At 44.9% G+C, this 23,359-nt stretch overlaps 3 protein-coding genes across 10 annotated transcripts in view; all 3 read left to right on the top strand.

Moving 5' to 3' along the window:
- The first annotated feature begins 820 nt into the window (after positions 1-820).
- Positions 821-5,298, top strand: LOC116353993 (uncharacterized protein C7orf57 homolog). 2 transcript variants are annotated; one of them, XM_031792458.1, is made up of 8 exons: positions 821-917; positions 1,239-1,305; positions 1,769-1,954; positions 2,431-2,518; positions 2,818-2,941; positions 3,304-3,392; positions 3,621-3,718; positions 3,986-5,298. In XM_031792458.1, the coding sequence occupies exons 1-8, from the start codon at positions 822-824 to the stop codon at positions 4,039-4,041; spliced, it is 804 nt and encodes a 267-aa protein (XP_031648318.1). In that variant the 5' UTR covers position 821; the 3' UTR covers positions 4,042-5,298. The 2 variants fall into 2 exon arrangements, with proteins under 2 accessions (XP_031648318.1, XP_031648317.1); XM_031792457.1 differs by having other exon boundaries at positions 3,597-3,718.
- Positions 5,299-5,648: 350 nt separating this feature from the next.
- On the top strand, positions 5,649-23,315 carry LOC109878167 (plakophilin-4). 6 transcript variants are annotated; one of them, XM_031792450.1, is made up of 21 exons: positions 5,649-5,942; positions 6,470-6,621; positions 8,987-9,111; positions 9,394-9,431; positions 9,833-9,970; positions 10,670-10,854; positions 11,059-11,623; positions 14,124-14,303; positions 14,540-14,768; positions 15,585-15,717; positions 16,529-16,742; positions 17,087-17,270; positions 17,475-17,592; positions 17,817-18,008; positions 19,327-19,500; positions 19,752-19,902; positions 19,997-20,274; positions 20,472-20,592; positions 20,810-20,941; positions 21,075-21,148; positions 21,930-23,315. In XM_031792450.1, the coding sequence occupies exons 2-21, from the start codon at positions 6,487-6,489 to the stop codon at positions 22,200-22,202; spliced, it is 3,639 nt and encodes a 1,212-aa protein (XP_031648310.1). In that variant the 5' UTR covers positions 5,649-5,942; positions 6,470-6,486; the 3' UTR covers positions 22,203-23,315. The 6 variants fall into 6 exon arrangements, with proteins under 6 accessions (XP_031648310.1, XP_031648312.1, XP_031648311.1 ...); XM_031792452.1 differs by having other exon boundaries at positions 9,851-9,976; positions 21,930-23,071; XM_031792451.1 differs by having other exon boundaries at positions 9,836-9,970; positions 21,930-23,071.
- LOC109878212 (protein TANC1) overlaps positions 23,203-23,359 on the top strand; it is a 58,357-nt gene continuing 58,200 nt past the window's right edge. For both annotated transcript variants that reach the window (XM_031792446.1, XM_031792445.1), the window contains exon 1: positions 23,203-23,315. The gene's annotated coding sequence lies outside the window, so the exon portion shown is untranslated. The remainder of the gene's footprint in view (positions 23,316-23,359) is intronic.

Here is a 23,359-nt window from a genome sequence, read left to right as displayed (position 1 = left end):
ACTATATAGGGAATAGGGTGGCATTTGGGAAGCACACCTACAACCCCCATGAATGGCTTACCCCTGACTCCATCCAGCGGTACAAACACCCATTGGGGGGGAAATGGACTCTTGGAGTCTTGAACACTCAAAACCACATAAAGGAGGTATGGGATGTGAACATTAGTGCCTAAGGTCGAGGGCCTGGGCCTGGATCTGTCCTGGTCTTGGCTATAGGTTAGCTTTTTTCTTAATGAATCTTGTTCTGGAGGCAGCTCTGCAGAGTGGTCACTAGCTGGCACAGCCACAAAGTAACAGCCACAAAGTAATTAACCCCTAATGTCTAACCCTAACCTTTAATTACGACCAGAAAGCACATTTTTGTTATGAATTTTTACAATATAGTCAATTTTGACTTTGCAGCCTGACCTATCTAAGGGGAAATCACTAATTTCTGCCTCCAGTACGTCAATCTCTCAAATGTCTTGGTCTGGGTCTGGACGATGTGATTTCTGGTGGGGTTGTAGGATGAGCTATCCATGGTTCTGAAAAGGTTCAGGGTGACGCTGTGGCTTGTTCGGGGTTGCTGTCCATGGTCCTGTACAGATGTATGGCGCTGGTTTTGAGTGAAGAAAATGACAATTTTCTGTAATAAATGAAAATTCTAATAATTTACAGTATTACAAATCCAAAAGACACGAACGTCTCCTAATTGATGTCAATCTATTTATACATTTTGGTTTATTGTAACTGTAATAAATAATTGTATGAAAATGTGTAATGTATATTGGTAGGATATTTCTGTTTTGGGTGTTTTCTTTATAAATAATAAATACAACCACATGACCGGATGTACATGGAATGTGCAGCAGGAAATACTAACCGCATTAGCTAACCATCCATATCGAGGTCTCCACTCTCACCGGCTCACGAATTGTGTAAGATAGCTTTTCTAAACCTAAAATTCCTCTCTGAACATTGCATTACTCTATGTGCGATTACCAACATGACATGATAACCTGTTAGCCAGTCGTGCTCGTTTGATGGCTTTTGTGTAAAGCTAGCTAGCTAGCTAGCTAAAGGATGCTATCCCACTAACTAGCATTGAACAAAGGTTGTGTGTGCCTCTCCCCTCTGTGTCTGAAACGGGGATACCCGATTATCGTGTGGTTTACATATAGCGACAGCTGTTAGCATAGTTTATCTTGCATATTTAACTGACGTTGCAACTTTCTTGTCTTTTTATTATACCCCGTCAGCTAATTCTGGAATCATCATCAGCCAAAATGAGTGCTGCTCCCAACCACAGACGGACCAAGCCTGGTGGTAAGCTAGCTTGCTAACGTATTTTAGCCTCTGGCTGTAGTCAGTTAACTGGACATCTGAGCCAACTAATACAGTATCCTTGCATTTAAGCAAACGCTCCTGTGCCATAAAGGGCCAGACCTCTAAGCAGAGTATTCCTAAAAAGATCCGAGAGAGTGTGGATTTATCCCTTTGCTTCCACCAAATGTAGCAATTGAGGAATGGCTGAGGTGGTTCTTGAACCAGTTACCTTTGGGTTGCAGGGGAAAGTGCACTAGCTACCTCCCTTGCAGCGAATTTCGAGACCTTAGCAGAGGCTTTCATATGCTTACATACAGGGAGGCTACACTATATCACTCAATATAGCTTTTACATCTAGGCCATTAATTCTCTAGCCAGCCAGGGCAGTTACATCATCTGCCTGTAAATGCAGGCTTAAGTGCCGGTGACAACACCCATTCAAAACCGAATCATTTTATTACAGGCGTGAAGACAGGCTATCCAGGCCAAGCCCCCGCCAACGGTGTTACGGGACCCACTTCCCAGATCCCCGGGCTGTGCCAGGAAGCCACTGAGGGTGCTCCTGAGGCCAGGACCAGCGGAAGGCGTGTGGGAATATTCGACTCCGACTCCGACTATGTCAAACTTGCCAAAGGAGGGGGACAGAAGGGTAACAATGTTTTGTGACATAGCTTTGTACTGCTTTACAGTAGATACATGCTTTACACTTCAGTACATGCTCATTACTATGGCCTCATAGGACACAGATTAGTGTGGCTGTAATAATATTATCTAGTTCAAATGATAGTGAATTGCTCTATATATCATGCTCAACTCATTTGGTATTTGGTATATTATTAGGATCCCCATTAGCTGTTGCCGAAAGTTGCAGCTACTCTCCCTGGGGTGACCACAGAACATGAAACGTGACATAATTCATGACATTAATAGACACAAACGGCTCAAGGACAGAACGACATGCGCAGCCTACATATCAATACATAAACCCCAAAATATCTAGGTCAAATAGGGGAGAGGCGTTGAATTCCCAGAGGAAATTAAAAAAGACTGCTTTTCGAAAGACATGAATTCATGTTTAGTCATGTTCCTACTTTTAAGTACCTTGTGTTATGTGTCCTTCCACAGGTTTACTGTGGCATGAGGACAACAAGGAGGAGGCTAGGCCTAATAAATCCTACAACTCACCTGATTGGTTCTCAGCTGAATCTCAGAGGTAAGGACCCCGAACCCCGTTGGTTCGTTGGCTCTGTTTGATGAAAATATTATTGGAATGTCTCATTTTCTAAAGTGGGATCACGGAACAATATGTCAGGCCTAAGAAAACGTTCAGCATCATGTCATGTCTGTATGTGTCTTGAAAACAGATGAACAGGTCATGTTTAGAATGGGAAGTTACATCTTGACTCTTGGTGGTGTACCTTTAGTAGTCCAAGCCAGGGTTCTCAAATGGATGCCTCTTGGCCAAAAGTAGTGGCCAATGTAGGGGTATTACAATGGTTTTGTGCTTTACAGCGGAAGTAAAGCAGCATCCCCTGATGATTGTCAAGGATACGGCAAAAGGCAACCTCTAGCTGCTCCCTTCGGTACTGATGATATTTCAGCCTGGGAAAGGGAGAGTGATAGCTATAAAGAGAAGGTGAATTCAATGGCCCCAACAAACCCCCTAATCACAGTTATCATTTACCATCCTCCCCTCCCTTTATTTTTTTCCTCAGTTCATCTCTTGAGTTGACTCCGTTGTTGTGTTCGGAAAGGGATTGGGGTGGTTGACTTCTGTTGAAATTCTTTGCCTTGTTTTTCACCAGTGTACTGTAACATCATTTCATTTGTTTGACTGCCAACCAGATTGCTGTGGTCGTCATATCTTCACCCATTTATTTACTTGGTCCTCCATTTCATTGGTAGAAATGTTCCAAGCGCTCGTATACTTCATACAATGAGTATTCTTGTACTGGGCCTGACCGACTGGTTTGAGCTGGTTTGTATTCTTGTGTGCAGAACCCCACAGTCACTGATGCGTCCAGCCAAATGGAGAACATGTCTCTAAGCCAAGGTGGTTATATGGAGATCAACAAATACAAGAAGACGTGAGTGCCTCTGTATTCTACTATTCATTCTGGAATTCCATTTCACTTCACGCTTAACAATACCAACATGCTGAAATATCCGTGTATCAGTATGCGATATGTTTGTATAACCTTTATAAGCGGTGTAGTATATCATTTGTGTCATGTTGGAAGTTATAAATTCAACATAACCACACTAACACCATTGAATTTCCAACCTCTCAGTCAAAGTGATTTTACTATGGACAGGTCTGTTGAGAAAACTGTTCCTGTGAGCATGTCCAAGCTGCTGAGCTTTGGCTACATAGAGGATGAGAAGAAGTCCACCAACGAGGATGACTGCTCAAGTACGACATATTACTTTGCCTTATAGTCTTGGACAGACTTTTCCTCGACATGTATTTTGGAGGAATTAGCAGCAGCACTATATGTTTATTCTGCTAAATGAAACAACCTTTAATCAAACAATTAAAGTGTTTATTTCATACCATATGGAAATTCTGGACTAATGCCAAACATGACTCATATGGGTTGGCTACGGGATTTAATGCATTTTGAATGTTTACCATTATTACATATGACCAACCTGTGTGTGTGTGTGTGTTGTCTTTCAGGTGTGACCTCTGAACAGACGAGCACCATCGCACCTGAGGATGAAGACCTGGAATAGGGAGGAGAACAGAAGAGGTCCATCTGGGGTAGAAAACAACAGTGGATACACACACCCACACATGCCATTCACTCTATGGTCTGTTCTCTCTCTCTCTCTCTCTCTCTCTCTCTCTCTCTCTCTCTGAGTGACACACTTTCTCTCATTACCGAACATCCCAACTGTTATGTTTTGTAATTATGCAACGGTACCTTCTCTGTTCATTTATTTATTTGTTTGTCTTTTGTTTTTTACTCCGTGTAATGTTGTTCTCAGACCACCGACACAGCTTGTTGATGCTTGTCATGTTTATATTATCGTTCTTGAATTGGAAGATGATTTGTGTGACTATGAAACAGTACTGTACACTGGAGTTTCTATTTGTGGTGTAAAAAATGGTTTCGGTGCTGTGAAGATTGTTTGTGAACAAGGCCTACTGTACGGACACACAAAGGAGACGTTTGTGGCTCACGCTATTCAGCTCCCATGTTGAATAGGATCGGAAAGCTCTGCCAAAAAAACATGGAAACATGGGTGCTAAGTGATTCACTTGTCATGGGAAGGCAGACATGGTTTGGAATGGAAGACAGAAATGCCAATGAATCTACTTCATTCTATCTCATACCAGGACATGGTTCAGTGTTATGAAGTTATGGTGGCCATTGATTCCATAGATAGATAGAAAACCATTTGTGATGTTCTAACAACGGTGTCGATTCATTCTACATATTTAGGGAATAGTGGCAATTGTATCGTGCAATGATATTGTTTGCTTTGAAGTAAAAATGGTTTTGCTTTGCTGTGAAGGTAGGGCTGGGCGATATGGCCAAAACTGTATCACTATAGTTTACAACGGTACGGTGTTATTTGACTGTATTTTATGTTTCTGAATAATACAAGATCCAAATGTGTTTTATTATTAGCGCATGAGACTGGAATGGCAACAAGTTATTTTAACAGGCTTTCTTCATTACGAAATAGTCCAATGTGTTGAACTGTTGAGTTATTTAGCACTTAATAAAAAATAAAAACATTTTTTGATAGATGACATGTTGATCCAGACCGGTATTCACGTTATATCGCCCAGCCCTACCTGAAGGTGCATGTGGCTTGGAGACATTTTCCACTTAGCACAGTAAATATACACAGTAATAATCTTCCCTAGTTTTTCCATTGATGGATAGGTCCACTTTATTAACACAGTCAATGTGTTATTCTCACATCTTTCTTAAAGTGATGAGTGAATATGTCATTCAAATAAATTAGCATGTGCATGTACCCCTCGTGCTCTTTCTTGATTAAGTGGTAATTAGCTACACTGTCAGAACAGTACTAGTGTTAATAATCATGCCTATTGACAAATACAGTATAAAACTATCACATAGCTTCCTACAGGTTATAGAACAGAAATAATATGCAATCAAATTCATTCTATTCATATGCCTTATTACATTACAACAAAATATGATAGCATATTCATTTCATTCAATATATATTTGGAAAAAACACCACTTTAAATGTAATATCTGTTGATTAAACTATTATTTTGTAAGGTGAAAACAGTGTGTTGTATTCCTATGGCCCCAGCGAATTACCATATAAATACCTCCGTGTACAAACCGCATGGTGACGTCACACTTATCTTGAATCGTGGGTTGGTGCCACAGAAGTCAATTGCACCGTAGCTGGGTAGATTTTGGACAGCCAAGGCAGATACATAAATAATAATATTGACATTCGCCAATGCATGGAATATTGCTTGAATCATTTCTAACGGATGAAGTAGTAATGTAGTCTTAGCGAGACTGTTTGCAAAATGAAGCTGTCGCGGTCGTATGGAAAATGGATTCCTGACGGACGTATACCCTGAGCAGTACATCAGCAACATCTGGCGGCTAAGGAATCTCACTAGCTCGTGCATCGTAAGTAAGCAGCTGTTGCAGAATTGTAAATACATGATTCCTATCATTTTAACCTAGGTAGAGTCGGATGATTCACCTTCTCAATATCCATATGCACCGTGTACATTTTCTCTTGCGCGTTCAAACTTCAAACACGGTGATTTTGTTTGTTACAATGTATCTATCATGGGGTTATAGCTCCAGTGTATCATCATACCATCATGCATTGACCTCACAGTCCATTTTCATTGAACTGGCTGCACCAATGCCCTGATGTAATGCAGCATCCTCTTGCATTAGGAGAGCTGACATCCCGTTGACAGTGGCTGTAGTAAATGTATTGCTATTATACACAGGCTTCTAGTTGAAGTGCTGTGCAGTGCTTCTCAGCCTGTCACATTGGTGGAAGTGCATGCATGCATTGCAAATAGGTAGCAAAATGACATGGCAAGCAATTGGGCCTTCCATGCACTGCAGTCCTTGTTTGGGTTGTAGTGCTGGACAGTAACATATTGTCTGTGTAATGTGTACTGGGCATGTCTCCACAGGGCAGAGAGGGTGGAGGATGCCATCCCCGGAGCAGCGGGCAACGGAGATGGGGGAGGAGGGGGAAGGGTCTCTGCCGACCAGAGAGGGACCGAGCGGGCACAGCCAAGCAGACACCAGCACCAACAACCTACTGGCCTCGGTCAAAGAACAGGTATGAATAGCTCCCTCCTTTGCTCCTCTCGTGCTCTCGCAGTAGGAATGAATCGCATTCCCTCCCGATCTCTCTCTCTCCCCCCCCCATCTCGTTCTAGTTCTATGAGTCTTTGTCCCTCCCCTTTTCCCTTCTGCTGTTATTTTATGAATTTAGAGATGCTAGAATGTACAAGGAAATAACCTCCATTGAACGATCAGTGTTTTCTGAGACTGTCGCTCAATCAGAATTGTGGGAAGGCAGAGTGCTTACAGATCCAGGATTTACAGATGTCCAGTGTAGGCTGCCTCACTGTCCTGTCCTCCTGAGTGCTAGTACAGAAAGGAGTAATGACTAATGTGACAATATTCCAGACGTTTAATCAAACCCGTCACAAAACTGGAAATGAATGTAGTATCTTTTTCATTTTTGTCTCATTCTGAAAACTGGAAATGAATGCAGTATCTTTTTCATTTTTGTCTCATTCTGAAAACTGGAAATGAATGCAGTATCTTTTTCATTTTTGTCTCATTCTGAAAACTGGAAATGAATGCAGTATCTTTTTAATTTTTGTCTCATTCTGAAAACTGGAAATGAATGCAGTATCTTTTTCATTTTTGTCTCATTCTGAAAACTGGAAATGAATGCAGTATCTTTTTCATTTTTGTCTCATTCTGAAAACTGGAAATGAATGCAGTATCTTTTTCATTTTTGTCTCATTCTGAAAACTGGAAATGAATGCAGTATCTTTTTCATTTTTGTCTCATTCTGAAAACTGGAAATGAATGCAGTATCTTTTTCATTTTTGTCTCATTCTGAAAACTGGAAGTGTCTTCCTGATGAGATTTTATAGATTTTCTTGTATCTTTTAGTTAAAAACTAAATTGATTCCTTTTTGTTGTTGTTGTTGCGTACACTGTATTGCTGCATGAGTATGGCAGTGCTGTTTTGATGTATTTTGACACCTAAGGCTTTAGGCTAAGTGTTTTCTAATGGGGTTCTCTCTTGAATTCTGTCAGATTTTGTGAAGAGTCAGCAGAAGTGTGGGGGTCAGCTAACTGCGGTAGTATGATGAGCCGCAGTAATAATCTTTGCAAAATCAGCATTTTCATTCTGAATAGCAATAGGAGTCCATCAGATGCTGTAGCAAACAGTATTACTGAATGAGCGATTAGCCATTCAGAAATTTGCAAACCCAGTAAGACGTTTCAAAAATCAGCGGATGCCATGTTCGTGCCAAAAGTCCCAAGAGAACAAGACGTTCTAGTAAGAATTAAGTCTTGATGATTTTCTTGTTGTTGTCATGGAATGTTTGGTACCAGTATGTAGGATGAACACTGTGCCCCGCTGGTTTAGTTTTCTGGGAATGGTCCATCTCTCATCTCTATCCTAATCTAGATCTGTAGGTGGAGTTAAAGCACCAGGCCAGCCAGGCTGGTTCAATCCAGTTACATCACCCACCCTGCTGTCCTGCCCGTATTTCACTGAGGTCCCTAATGCGCTGCAAACTGTTGAAGTTAGACAGCTGTCAGGGAGTGTGTGTGTGTATGTGTATTTATGCCCCCCCCCCCCCCCCCTTGTATTTATCGTGCGTGTGATGTGCTTGGTTGAGCCCAGTAATTCTCTGGTGTGAGTGTGTGTGCGCTCTGTGTGTGTGTTGCACTCACGCACTCTGTCTTTGGCTGCGTTTCCTGTGGTGTTGCAGAAGTCGTCTGGTTCTCTCTGGTGTGTGTACATCAGACAGGATCTGAGCTTCTGGGGTCGACGACTCTCACTAGACAGAGACACTTTTGTGTTTGTGACCCTGTGACAATGGGCAGTCAGTCAGTGACGCCTCCAGTTCACCACTCAGCTGGTACAGTACTAGACACAACCTGGCACTGCTTGGCATGGGAGGAGGGATCATTGGCAGGACCCCATCCTGATAAGAACCCATCCTGTTCAAGCTGGTGGCTGGCTGCCACTGTGCCACTGATTGCTTCAATTAGATGATGCTTCGTCATTTAGCGGTTAGTCTCACCTCATGGCCTATAAAGTCTGCCTAGTCTATATACACATTTTTAGACATTTGTAGCCCTGAAGGGTTTTTAAATGACTTCTTATAATAATGCTGACTTGTAACAAACACATTAAGAAACACCCTGTTCAGCGTGAAATCTGCCTGATGAATCTGGGTAGCTTTGACCTTAATGCCACAAAGCCTCTTTTGTTGACTTATTCATTTGGACCATAGATATTTTACAGGTCAAACATTATCGACGCAGAGTGAGCATGCCAAAGGCTGTGTACCTTGGTTATTGTTATCACAATGGAAGCTGTTGTCAGTGACAGAAAGTGTCATTCGGCGAGTATGATTCTACCGTTTGTCCCTTCCGTGTTGCCGTAGGAGCTCCAGTTTGAGCGTCTGACCCGGGAGCTGGAGGAGGAGCGTCAGATCGTCGCCAGTCAACTTGAGAGGTGCATGCTGGGAGCTGAGTCGCCTGGCGATGATGATGATGATGCCAGTAGCAGGTACACAAACGCACACACACACACACACACACAGCTCTGACCCTGTTTCTCAGCATGTCACCTACATTGGAGCTACTGATGATGAGTAGCTACAGTAATGCCTTTATCCAGGCTTACTGAATGCACAACATGCAACACACACACACACACACACACACACACACACACAAATACAGGATTAAATTGTAAACTGTCATGTTGATCTAACGCTCATCTCCTCTCCATGCCTGTTCTGACCCACCTCCTTCCCTCCATTATTTTACTACCTTGTCTTCTTTACAGTGACTCATCAGAGAAGTCCTTTGCTTGGAGATCCACAGGTACATCTTCTCCCATATTAAAATCACATTGACCCCTATTGAAATCCTATTGTCTAGACACCCATAGGGTTGCCCAATGGAAGTACCAGTACAAGGGCATGTAGCGAGTCCTATCATAAACTGCTTTTGAGGTAAGCTACGTTTATACCACAGGAGGCTGCTGAGGGGAGAACGGCTCATAATAAGGGCTGGAATTGAGCAAATGAAATGGCATCAAACACCTGGAAACCATGGAAACCACGTGTTTGATGTATTTGATACCATTCTACTTATTCTGCTGCAGTCGTTACCACGGGACCGTTCTCCCTAGTTAAGGTGCCACCAACCTCCTGTGATTTTTAAACCGTCTCGATAGCGATCACAGGATACAGGTTGACATGACGCCGTCATGTTTTCCTCAGTAGATGTGTCTGGTACAGGAGAGCACCGGGCTGCTGTAATGGACAGCTCTCACCAGTCACCCTCCCGTCTCCTCCGAGCTGATCAGGGTCACGGGTCACTCTACCTCCCTGAAGTGGAGAGGGCATCCCCGCATGACAGTGAGGGTCTGTTACTTCCTGCATCCTCTTTATCATCTGCCTTCTTCTTCATTTTTTTGTTGTTGTTGTTGACAGTTTAGATTTAGCGTGGAGAATATAGAGCGTTTAGGGCTAGATGGGATTATTATTCTTTTTTTTAAACTCAGGAATAATGACATCAAAAAAAAGTCGAAAGTCAAAAGGCAGAAATGCTTTGAAACCAAAAAAAAACTGAAAATGCTTTGAAGACAAGAGACAGAAAATTCTTTGAAATAAAAGTAGCTGTGGGATAACATCAAAGTATACCAGGTACTGCGACACAACATGCTGTTTATAACGTAGCAGTGGTTTACTAATGAAATATTAAGACAACAACTAATGTAACCACGGCTTTAATTTGGCCATAAAATGCACAATAAACAGTATATCATCCTAAGCGGGCGCATTCCGTAACTTAGTGACAATGCTTCTTTAAATGGGCACTTATCTTTTACATACGGTGGGATGCTGTATTCATTATGAATGTATCGATTGCATTAATGCTCATTCGCTGTGTAGCCTAGCTCTGAAATAGACCTGAAGACCAACGAGGCAAACATCATTCTGTCCTCTGCTTCCTCTCCTCCCTCCCATCTTTCTCCTCTCCTCTCTCCTACATCCCCTTCTCCTCCTTTTCCCCCCTCCTCTCTTTCTCCTCTACCCCTCGCCTCCCTCTCACAGGATCTGTGGCCCATATGACGTCCTATGCAGATAGTGGCTACCAGGACAGCAGTATGAGTTACTACAGTGTGAGCAGAGAGAACGTGGTTCTGTCAGAGCCCAGACACGTGCTGTCAGGCAGCGGCCCCAGGGGAAGCCCCAGTCACGGCAGGAGCTCCCGGGCAGAGGGACAGGCCTCCGCACAGGTAGCCAATATACACTAACCCACCTCTACTGTGAAGAGACAGACAACCTATTTATACGCCCACGTATTCATATGATATAACCTTTTAAATGCCTGCCCATTTATATATTTCCTGTGTGTCGTGCCTTGTCCATACTGTATGTCTCTCCCACTCCCTGACACCCGGTATCTCTCCCCCACTCACCCTGCATCCCTCCTACCCCAGGTCTCAGCGTCAGGGCGGGTGATGAGGAGGATGGGCTCCCTCTCCTCCCGGGGCCAGTCTCCTGTGTGTGGTGTGGGGGGAGCCGTGTCCCCGTCCCGGGTCTCTCTCCGCACCTCCCAGGGCGGCAGCACCTACGGCTCACCCATCCTCACCGAGCCCAAACCCCTCGCCAGCATCTTCCCCGGGACCACCATGCCCCCCTCCTCCCTGCCCGGTCCAGGCACCACCCCCTCCTTCCAGCGCGCCACCTCTCCTTACTCCCCCACCCACCAGAGGAACGGGAACGGCGACTCTCCTCTACGGACCAGCCCCCTTCCAGGGAGCGCCAGTCATGTCACCTCACCTCAACAGGCGATGGGTAGTGTCTCCGGGCGCCTGGGGTCTACACTGTCTCTGGTGGAGGGGAGGGGGCTATCTGGCTCTCCTCTGAGGTCCTGTATGACGGCTGTGCCCCAGCACTACGGCTCCACACTGCCCCGCCAGGGGGCTCTCCCCTACATACATGACGCCTACGGGCTCTACGAGAGGACCGCCTTGCCTCTGTCACGGCCTGACAGCCTCACTGGTTAGTCATACAGCAGGACACACGTTCATGCACACACACACACACACACACTTAAAGCTGGAATCCTTAATTAAAAAAATAACAAACAAAGCAGTCAACCCGCCTGTGTTTTGGTAAGAAGCTGAGGGATGGGCCTGGGTACATTTAACCACTCTCAAAGGCAAAGCTATGTATGCAAGGACTGACCATCCATCAACATAATGATAGTAGTTTTAACCATGTTTTATGGCTATACAGCAGGGATCATCAACTAGATTCAGCTGCGGGAGGATTTTCTTTTTGAGGGGATGGTCAGGGAGCCGGAACATAATAACAAATCATTTGTAGACTGCAAATTGACCGCAAGAAGACCAAACATATATTTGACCAAAACATCATAATTTCAAACCTTGCTTACATTTTGTATTACTTTGGAACAGATATGAAATAAAATCCTCTGCAGGCCGCTAGTTGGGGAACCCTGCTATACAGTGTTTATTTACATTGGAGAATAAAAAAATGTATATTTTGGGTTCTGATGGGGTAGGCCTATAACTATTGAACCCGGTTCATGAGGCATTTATTTAAGTTATATTCTTCAAGAATCAATGGGTATATACAGTATCATTAATTTATAAGTCCAAAAATGGATGTAGCAAGTAAAGAGTCTAGCTTTAAAGGGTCATTTTATGCTGGTTAAGGAAAAATATTATTGAAAAGGGTAAAACGGTACCAGTCTCTCTTCTTATTTACGTGCGGAGAACTTGCCTTTCTGAATCGATTTAGCTCTGTAGAGATCCATTGGTTTCTGTGTGAAAGGGATTATATTAACTAAATACTAGATCTGTAGTGTGGCGACAGAGAGATGCGTTTGTCCTTTATCCTGATCCATCATATCACTGAGCCTACCCTACTGACCCACATAGCCCTGTTTTAGAAATTCCGTGTTCGGTGGTTGGCCATAGGGCTCTGGTGTCACGGCCGTTGAAAGAACTGGACCAAGGTGCAGCGTGGTGAGCGTAAATATTCCTTTATTTCATATGATGCAGACAAAAACAATAAACCATCCAAAACAACAGTGAAGCTAAAGGCTATAGTGCCAACAAACAAAGACAAAACAAAGAAATACAAAACATAGAAAAATTAACATAGAATGCCCACCCAAATCACACCCTGACCAAACCAAAATAGAGACATAAATAGCTCTCTAAAGTCAGGGCTTGACATCTGTAGTGCACTTTATAGGCAATAGGGTGCCATTTGAGGCGTAGCCAGAGTCGTTCAGAGCACTGCTCTGCTGTGGGGGGTGTTGTTTGGTAAATGACAAAGCAGCATGGATTGGTTTCCATCTATTTTACAGGGCCAAAAGAAAGGAGCCTGTTGGAAAAGTGAATCAAGTGCGCCCTGGAGAACCATAAAGCATAGCCTTTTACAGCTCGTAACACTGAGGCAGAGGGATGCAGGGGATTCTTGTTGGCCGTAGGCCTATACTGCACAGTACATCTCAATAGGTTGAGCTTTCAAAAGACGTTGCACCATCCAAGATGCACTCTAGCATTAGTGTGGTCACTTCAACCAGCATTGTATTTGGGACATATCATTCGCTAAACCCTAAACCTCACCTAAATCTTCTAATGAATAATGGGGCAATTGAGCACGTTGAGGGGACTAAAATGATTGGTGTAACCCTAGATTGTAAACTGTCATGGTCAAAACATATTGACGCAACGGTAGCTAAGATGGGGGAGAGGTCTGTCCGTGATAAAGCGCCGCTTGGTCTTCTCGACATCACAATCAACTACACATGTCCTACAGGCCATCGTTTCATCACACCTGGACTACTGCCCAGATATATGGTCAAGTGCTGCAAAGAAGGAAGTAGGGAAATTACAGTTGGCCCAGAACAGGGCAGCACTGCTGGACCTTAAATGCCACCAGGGGTCTCTTCACAGTCCCCAAGTCCAGAACAGACTCTGGGGAAACACACGGTACTAAATAGAACCATGACCACGTGGAACTCTCTTTCACATCAGGTAACCTCACCGCGTTGTGCTGTGAGGTGTTGTTTTATCTGATTTTACTGCTAGTTTGAGTTACCTGTGAAATTTTTCCGTGTCGTCATGGTTCTATTTAGTGCCGTGTGTTTCCCCAGAGACTGTTCTGGACTTGGGGACTGTGAAGAGACACACACACACACACAAGCATACGCACTCTAACACACACACACATTGTAAAGTTGTGGTATTGTGGATTTTATATAGTAATTTGTAATATTACAGTAATATTGTAATAATGTCTTGTATGTTGTATTGTTTTATTTAATGATGTAGGCTGTTGATGTAACTGTTCTGACCCTGTTCGGACACCAGGAATAGTAGCTGCTGCCTTGGTAGTAATTCATTCACCCCCATTTCTCCACCTTCCATCACCCACAACATTGTCCTCAAAGCCCATCTTGACAGCTGACACAGTGTAAATAATGCCGTGACTATTAATGTTCCACTGTTGTGTGTGTGTTCAGGCCTGCACAGCTCCTACGCCACTCACCACAGCCCACTGGACCAGGATATGAGGATGGCCATGTCTCCTGACTGCCACGTCACGCCTGTCTACGACGACAGAGCCTTCCAAAGCCCCCTGTATCACAGCCCCACCCACACCCACCACGGATCACACAGCGCTATCTACAGGACACTCACGGGTACTGCAACACACTACTAGCTGACGCAACTACACATGGCTAGGACCGTTGGGACCAGAGACTTGCACAGTGTGTAATGACTAGTTTGCAATCTACAGTCAACAAGATATTCATATGTGGGCTGTTTTTTCTAAGACACAAGACTCAAAGTGGAGAAGTGTGTGCGTGTGCGTGTGTGTGTGTGTGTGTGTAGGCTACGGCCCATCCTGAATATATCTGTGTCTTTGTATTCCCAGGTGCGGAGAACCTTCAGCGGACCCTCCAGAGGACCACAAGCCATTGCAGCACCCTGGCGTACCAAAGAAGCAGCTATGGGCTGAACACCGCAGGGTCATACGCAGACCCCTACAGGGTCTCCCAGCAGGGACAGGGGCCCAATGAGACCTCTTTCTCCAGGCACTCTGGTCTGGTCGACAGGGCTGCCACAAGGTCCCCCTCCATAGACAGTATACAAAAGGATCCTAGGTACAAATACACAAACGCACCATCACACACTCACACACACGTCGAGCCACGGATGATTACATCCAGACATGTTATTGATGAATTCAAATCAAATGATGTGTCGTAGATGTTGGAAGCGATCGATTGAAAAGTGCTTTTAGACTCACTTTCTCTCCCTCTCCCCTTATCTCTCTCCTACTATCTCTCTCTTTCTCTCCCTCTCCCCTTATCTCTCTCCTACTATCTCTTTCTCTCCCTCTCCCCTTGTCTCTCTCCTACTATCTCTTTCGCTCCCTCTCCCCTTGTCTCTCTCCTACTATCTCTTTCGCTCCCTCTCCCCTTGTCTCTCTCCTACTATCTCTTTCTCTCCCTCTCCCCTTATCTCTCTCCTACTATCTCTTTCTCTCCCTCTCCCCTTATCTCTCTCCTACTATCTCTTTCTCTCCCGCTCCCCTTATCTCTCTCCTACTATCTCTTTCCCCCCCCCTTATCTCTCTCCTACTATTACTTTCTCTCCCTCCCCCCTTATCTCTCTCCTACTATCACTTTCTCTCCCTCCCCCCTTATCTCTCTCCTACTATCACTTTCTCTCCCTCTCCCCTTCTCTCTCCTACTATCTCTTTCTCTCCCTCTCCCCTTGTCTCTCTCCTACTATCTCTTTCTCTCCCTCTCCCCTTGTCTCTCTCCTACTATCTCTCTCCTACTATCTCTTTCTCTCCCTCATCTCTCTCCTACTATCTCTTTCTCTCCCTCTCCCCTTATCTCTCTCCTACTATCTCTTTCTCTCCCTCTGTATCTCTCTCCCTCCTGCTCGCTCTCCCTCCCCACCCTCTGCAGGGAGTTTGCATGGCGTGACCCCGATCTCCCTGAGGTGATCCACATGCTGCAGCATCACTTCCCCTCGGTCCAGGCCAACGCTGCAGCCTACCTCCAGCACCTGTGTTACGGAGACAACCGCATCAAAGTGGAGGTACCAGGATGCCCGTCTGTACCTGTCTGTTCCTAACCTCTCAGCTGACGTGTATGATCAAACAGACTATATGGGGATGGGAAGTCCTTCCCTAGAGAGGATTTGAAAGCACAAACACATAGCCCTTTTCTGCAGTTGAATGACCAAATCGCACTCTAGTGGTGTCATGGGTGGAATGTCATTCATATTTTTCAGAATTTAAAATAAATGCTTTTTTTCTTTTCAGAAAATGTCAAACGGTTTTGTTATATTTCAGTCTTCTGTGATGTATATAAAGTGTAATATTGGGATGCAAAATCAAAATGTAATACAGTTCAACTCTATATCTGACATGGCACAGTTGATTCTTTATTTTAAGCCCATAACCATGTCTGTGAGGTGTATGCCTTTGTTTCAAAGTAGATTGGTTAAAGACTACCAAGAATCACTCTGTGACCCTGATTTAGCCCACTGCAGTAAAAGGTGAATTAATATAAAGGATAGTCCTAAAAACACAAATATAAACTGGGTGGTTTGAGCCCTAAATGCAGACCACAGGTATGACAAAAAATGGTTTACTGTTCTAATTACATTGGTAACCAGTTTATAATAGCAATAAGGCACCTCGGTTGTTTGTGGTATATTGCCGATATACCACGGCTAAGGGCTGTATCCAGGCACTCTGCTTTGCGTCGTGCTAGGGAACAGCCTTTAGGCGTGGTAAAATGGCCATATACCACACCCCCTCTGGTCTTATTGCTTTAGTAACTGTGTTATTGACTATACCTTTTTTGTCAGCTCCAGGTGTGTGACAATGACCCTCTTCTAACAGGTGTGTCACCTGGGAGGTATCCAGCACCTGGTGGACCTGCTGGACCACAAGGCTGTGGAGGTGCAGAAGAGTTCCTGCGGAGCCCTGAGGAACCTGGTTTATGGCAAGGCTACAGACGACAACAAGGTGGCCCTGAGGAACTCTGGTGGCGTTCCCGCTCTGCTCAGACTGCTGAGGAAAACCACCGACAACGAAGTCCGGGAGCTGGTCACTGGTACGTCTCTCTGCCTCACTGTCTGTCTCTGTCTTTTCAGCCTGCTGGTTTTCTGTTCTACCTGTTAATTAGTTGTACCCACCTGGTGTCCCAGGTCTAAATCAGTCCCTGATTAGAGGGTACCAATGACAAAAACGTAGTGGAACTGGTTCGAGGTCCAGAGTTGAGTTTGAGAAGTCTAGATCTAGGTCTGTATGCCTGCTTTCTGATACAGTATTTCTTGCTTGTCTCTGCATTATCAACTGAGGGGTGACTGGATACAACCTTATGGCCACACCTCAGCACGATGTAGTGAGCAGTGTCCTCTGCTCACTACATCCGTGCCTATCCCCGTTTACCACTAGGGGTGCTGTGGAACCTGTCGTCGTGCGACGCGGTCAAGATGACCATCATCAGGGACGCTCTGAGCACCCTGACCAACACTGTGGTCATCCCCCACTCCGGCTGGAGCAGCAGCAACTACCGAGAGGAGACCAAGCTCAAGTTCCACTCCTCTCTCCTGCTGCGCAACACCACCGGCTGCCTCAGGTGAGGAGGTCATCCCTGTAAGAACAGATGACTGTACATCGCTTTGGATTAAAGTGTCTGCTAAATGGCTTCTCTCTCTGTGTGTGTGTGTGTGTGTGTGTGTGTGTGTGTGTGTGTGTGTGTGTGTGTGTGTGTGTGTGTGTGACCCTTAATGTATTGTATAAGTGCATGTATTGTCTACCTTTCTACTGTGTTTTGCTACAGAAACCTGAGTTCAGCAGGAGAGGAGGCCAGGGGTCAGCTGAGGTGTTGCGAGGGGCTGGTGGATTCACTTCTCTATGTCCTCAAGGCCTGCGTTAGTACCTCTGACTTCGACAGCAAGGTGGGCTCACTATAAGAGGAGTACATTTAGGCTAGTCCAAAAACAATGACATGCACCTCATCCGCCTGAACCCCATCTACTTTACCCAGAATTAGACCAGTCCTCTTCACTCAGTATCTGCCCATCGATCTCTGCTATCCCAACTTGAAGTTCCTGATCTTACCCCCTTTGTGTGTGTGTGTATATTGTGTGCATCACTGAAATGCTTCCCCCTCCTCTCCCAGATTGTGGAGAACTGTGTGTGTACTCTGAGGAACCTGTCCTACCGTCTGGAGATAGAGATGCCCTCGTCTCGCCTGCTGGGGACTCAGGAACTGGATGCCCTGCTGGGCTACGGGTCCCCCAGTAAGGACCTAGACTACCTCTGCTGGGGTAAGAAGAGGAAGAAGAAGAAGAGGGGCTGGCTGGACGATAAGGTGTGTATAGTAGGGGGTTGTCTGCTTTCCTTGGCTAAGTCACACTCCGACACCTATGATAAAGGCGCCTGGAAATGTGTTAGAATTAACACAGAACATTAGCTAAGATACACTATGTACACTAAGTATTTGGACACCTGCTCGTCGAACATCTCATTCCAAAATCATGGGCATTAATATGGAGTTGGTCCCCTCCTTGCTGCTATAACTGCCTCCACTCTTCTGGGAAGGCTTTCCTCTAGATGTTGGAACATTGCTGCGAGAACTTGCTTCCATTCAGCATTAGTGAGGTCGGGCACTGATGTTGGGCGATTAGGCCTGGCTTGCAGTAGGCTTTCCAATTCATCACAAAGGTGTTCGATGGGGTTGAGGTCAGGGTTCTGTGCAGGTCAGTCAAGTTCTTCCACACTGATCTCGACAAACCATTTCTGTATTGACCTCGCTTCATGTATGCATGTAGGCCATGCTGCTGTTCCAGTTTCAACTGACCTGAGCCCTAGGACCATGCCCCAGGACTACCTGACATGATGACTCCTTGCTGTCCCCAGTCCACCTGGCCATGCTGCTGCTCCAGTTTCAACTTCCACCTGACTGTGCTGCTGCTCCAGTTTCAACTGTTCTGCCTTATTATTATGAACATTTGAACATCTTGGCCATGTTCTGTTATAATCTCCACTCGGCACAGCCAGAAGAGGACTGGCCACCCCACATAGCCTGGTTCCTCTCTAGGTTTCTTCCTAGGTATTGGCCTTTCTAGGGAGTTTTTCCTAGCCACCGTGCTTCTACACCTGCATTGCTTGCTGTTTGGGGTTTTAGGCTGGGTTTCTGTACAGCACTTTGAGATATCAGCTGATGTACGAAGGGCTATATAAATACATTTGATTTGATTTGATGTACGGGGGCTTTATCATGCTGAAACAGGAAAGGGCCTTCTCCAAGCTGTTCCCACAAAGTTGGAAGTACAGAATCGTCTACAACGTCATTGTATGTTGTAGCGTTAGTTCCAGTGAAGGGAAATCCTAAGGGGCCTAGCCCGAACCATGAAAACAGCCCCAGACCATTACTCCTCCTCCACCAAACAGAGTCCAATGGCGGTGAGCTTTACACCACTCCAGTCGGCTCTTTGCGTTGCGCACGGTGATCTTAGGCTTGTGTGCGGCTGCTCAGCCACGGAAACACATTTCATGAAGCTCCAGAGGCAGTTTGGAACTCGGTAGTTAGTGACAACGTTTCTTCCATTCTGTGGGGTGTTTCTCCTCCAAGATTTGATTAGAATTGGCTGCCTATATCCCGCTCATGCTCTTCATTATGCTTTCAGTGGGACGGCGTGGGACCCATCCCGGGGTTTGGTAAGCCTCCGCGGGGGGCAGAGATGCTGTGGCACCCGGCCGTGGTGAAGCCCTACCTCAGCCTGCTGGCAGAGAGCTCCAACCCTGCCACCCTGGAGGGCTCCGCCGGATCCCTTCAGAACCTCTCCGCTGGAAACTGGAAGGTGTCCTGCTTTTTCTTTCATTGTAACCTTTGTTCATGCAGGTTAGTCTCATTAAGATGTCTCATTGAGATCAAATCCATTTCGCAAGAGGCCAACAACCCCCACCTGACGCTCGTGTCTGTCATGCATGGCTTCACACTGTTTATCTGGTGTTATTGAATGGTAATGGTGCTGTAATAACATCATTGGACTTCCTGGGTAAATGAAGGTTCAATCAAAATACGATAGAAATCATAATGCCCTGTGTGCAGTTTGCGGCCTACATCCGCGCGGCAGTGCGCAAGGAGAAGGGGCTTCCTATCCTGGTGGAGCTGCTGAGGATGGACAACGACAGGGTGGTCTGCTCTGTGGCCACCGCTCTGAGGAACATGGCCCTGGACAGCAGGAACAAGGAGCTTATAGGTCAGACACACACACACACACACACACACAGAAACTCGCTCTCTTTCTCCCACACACACTTAAGTCCTTCGTGCCCCCCTGTCTCCCCTCTCAGGAAAGTATGCGATGCGGGACCTGGTGAATCGTCTCCCCGGAGGAAGCCCCTCCCTGCTGTCTGACGAGACGGTGGCGTCTGTCTGCTGCACGCTCCACGAAGTCACCAGCAGGAACATGGAGAACGCCAAGGCCCTGGCAGACACGGGGGGCATCGAGAAGCTGGTGGACATCAGTAAGGGCAGGGGGAAAGGGTATTCTATGAAGGTGGTGAAGGCTGCTGCTCAGGTCCTCAACACGCTGTGGCAGTACAGGGACCTGCGCACCCTCTACAAACAGGTCAGATCACTGTGTCTTCGCAAGTCAATGGTTTTGGTATAATCGCTTAACCCATATCAAAAGTTAGAGACTTGGCTCCATTTTAACCTTGGAAAAACTGAAGTGATCTCTAATAAAATAAAATAAAATACCTTGATATCCAGTATTGCAGATGTAAAACATCACTGTCCTGAGAGTTGCAATTATCTCTGTTGTAGGACGGATGGCACCACGGTCATTTCATCACTCCTGTGTCCACTCTGGAGAGAGACCGGTACAGGTCTCAACCAACCCTGCCTACTAGCACCTTACAGATGTCCCCCGTGCCCCGTCAATCAGGTGAGAGTGCTCAACTATCATGTTCAAGCTACTCATCAACACACACCACAATGGACCTTCCCTCCGGGTCTGGTTCCTCTCTAGGTTTGTTCCCTGCCACAATGCTTCCGCTTGCTCTTTGAGGTCTAGGCCCGGGTTACTGTCGAGCACTTTCTGACCAGTGGTTTATAAATATAATGTTGATTTGAGTGATTGAATGAATGGAATGTCTTCTCAGGTGGTAGTGCAACCTCCTCTCCTGCCATGTTAGGAATCAGAAGACACAGCTCTAACTACCAGAGGGCTCAGTCATCTATGCAACTCGATACATATTATGGCGACAACAGTTTACATAAAAACCAGTACACAGGTAAGCCACGATAGTCTCTTTTTTTTATTCGCCATTTTCCGTTGTACATTTGCATATATTTTTAATGTTTCATACACCGAGTTGAGTTCAACAATGCCTCATGTTTGTAATTGTCTTTGTTTTTCACTTTCAGGGTCAGAGAAGCAAACACCATATTTTATCGGGTCCTATTCCTCACCATCAAGAGAGGACTATCCTAGGTCCCAGGTAAGACAAAGAAATGTTGTGGTTCTGTTGTCTTAAAGGGCCAATGCAGCTGTTTTTATCTCAATATCAAATCATTTCTGCGTAACAATCAAGTATCTTACTGTGATTTGTTTTCAATTAAATGTGTCAAAAATAAGCAACAATAGCTTCTTAGCAAGAATTTGGCTAGGCCTGTCTGAGAGTGGTCTGAGTGTGGAAAACAGGCTATTTTTGGCAGAGAGGTTGAATTGGAACCCTCTTTCTTATTGGTCTATTAACTAATTTACCACCTGCTGACATACCAGGCTCCATCCCACCCAAACGGAATGAAACTTTGTTCATTTCAAACGGCTCTTAGACTTAAGGCATTATCATCATTTTTTCAATTTCACAGTATTATTCCAAACTCATTATGTGGAAATGTATATTAAGCACAGGAAAATCTCAATTCTGACTGCACTGGGCTTTTACATTTTCTTTCAGTTACCTAAAATAAGATTACACAACCCTATTGTCCTTTATTGGGGGTAGTGGTGCCCACTGAGTCCACATAGAGCCGTTCATGTGTTCAAGGCATTAAATGTATCTTACAAGTTTGGTCTTTCATTGTGTTCGGTGGTGTAGTGGAAAAATGCATTGAAAGTATAGGACTACGGACTGCGATCAGAGATTACCAACCTATTTGATTTGTTACCATCACTGGTTGTGTGTAAAAGGCCCTCCGCTCTCATGTAGGACCCATGTTTGTTGTCTTAAAGGGACTGAGTTTGTCTTAAGAATTTGTCTATTGTTTTACGAGCAGGAAGATGTCTTCTACTCCGACGAGCCAGATAGGAATACTTACAACAACTACAGAATGTACCTGTCATCGCCGCAAGGTTACGGGGAGGAGGAGCCTGGGCCTTACCAGGACGAGCCAGAGAACCTGACCTCCACAGAGCGATACAACACCTCCCAATCTAACAGACTGAAATCCAATACCAACACCACTAACTACGTGGACTTCTACTCCACCACGAGGAGGCCTTCTCAGAAGGCTAACCAGTACACTGGATCCCCTGACTCCTGGGTGTAGGGGTGGAGAAACCATGTAGAAACCATGGACCGACTCATCAGTCTGTTTGTGTGTGTGTGTGTGTGTGTGTGTGTGTGAGATAGAAAGAGAAATGTGAGAGACAGAAAGAACGTGCGTGTGTGTGTGTGTGTGTGATATTTTAGTGGGAAAGAGCTTGTTGTTTTCTGGAGTGGTGTAATGTCAGCCAAAGAACGTGTTCTATTACAGGATAGTTTGTTCTAGTTTTTCTCAGCAGTAGGGAAGGTCCATTCGCTTTATGATGAGGTTGGTTGGATATGAGCCAATCATCCGCTTGGTTGGAAATGTGGAGAATGGAGAGTGTGCGTAAAAAATAAACATTAAAGGGATAGTTTACTCAAAATAGAAATGAATATGATGTTCAATATATGTTAGCTGTAGTTGATAAACTAAGACAGTTATGGATATAGTAAAGGCAGCAAATATCTCAAAACTAGCTTGGTGAATCGACTACAGCCAAAAGGAAAATAATGTGAATTTGTATTTTGAGTAAAATAAATTATTTCCATGTTGGCCAAATATATATCATGAAGTCATATCTGTGAAATGTCAAATAGTATTTGTACAGGGAAAAAAAATGGTTACGCTGTGTTGTTACATAACATTACTGTATTCAATGTGTAGACTGTGTATGTATGATGTGGTGTCTAGTGGATTTTTTAATGATTTATTTAAGTGTGTGAATTTCCCCCCCAAAACGCCCTGTTGTATGTTTTCCAACACTGGCGAAGATGTGCCATGTGTCAAATGGAAGTGTATGAAGAATAAAAAAGAGCGTATCATAAACACTAAAAAAAGATTCAGAGTTGTGAAAATGAGGCTTTGTTAAATAAATCAGCTGTGGAATGGAACTGCAGGTGTTGGTGGATTTTATTTATTTATTTTTGTCATGCCAAACGTTCTTCACATCGAGGACTCGCGCACCCAGCTCCCAGAAAGCGCACGACAGAGAGAACCTTTCATCAGCAACTCCAACTTCGAGGATGGATCACATCTCGGCTCATGCAATGAACATTCCTATAGCTATGGAGGGAAATGCGTTGTTTTGAAGAAACCTCGACGAACTTAACTTGATTCTTCTTTTTTTAATAACAGGTATATTTTGCTTGTACTGTTAAATGTGAGGTTGTCGGCTGTTT

Source organism: Oncorhynchus kisutch, linkage group LG16 (assembly GCF_002021735.2).
Source record: "Oncorhynchus kisutch isolate 150728-3 linkage group LG16, Okis_V2, whole genome shotgun sequence".
Taxonomy (NCBI): Eukaryota; Metazoa; Chordata; class Actinopteri; order Salmoniformes; family Salmonidae; genus Oncorhynchus; species Oncorhynchus kisutch.
The sequence above is the reverse complement of the archived record's forward strand: the minus strand, read 5'-3'. Positions and strand labels throughout refer to the sequence as shown.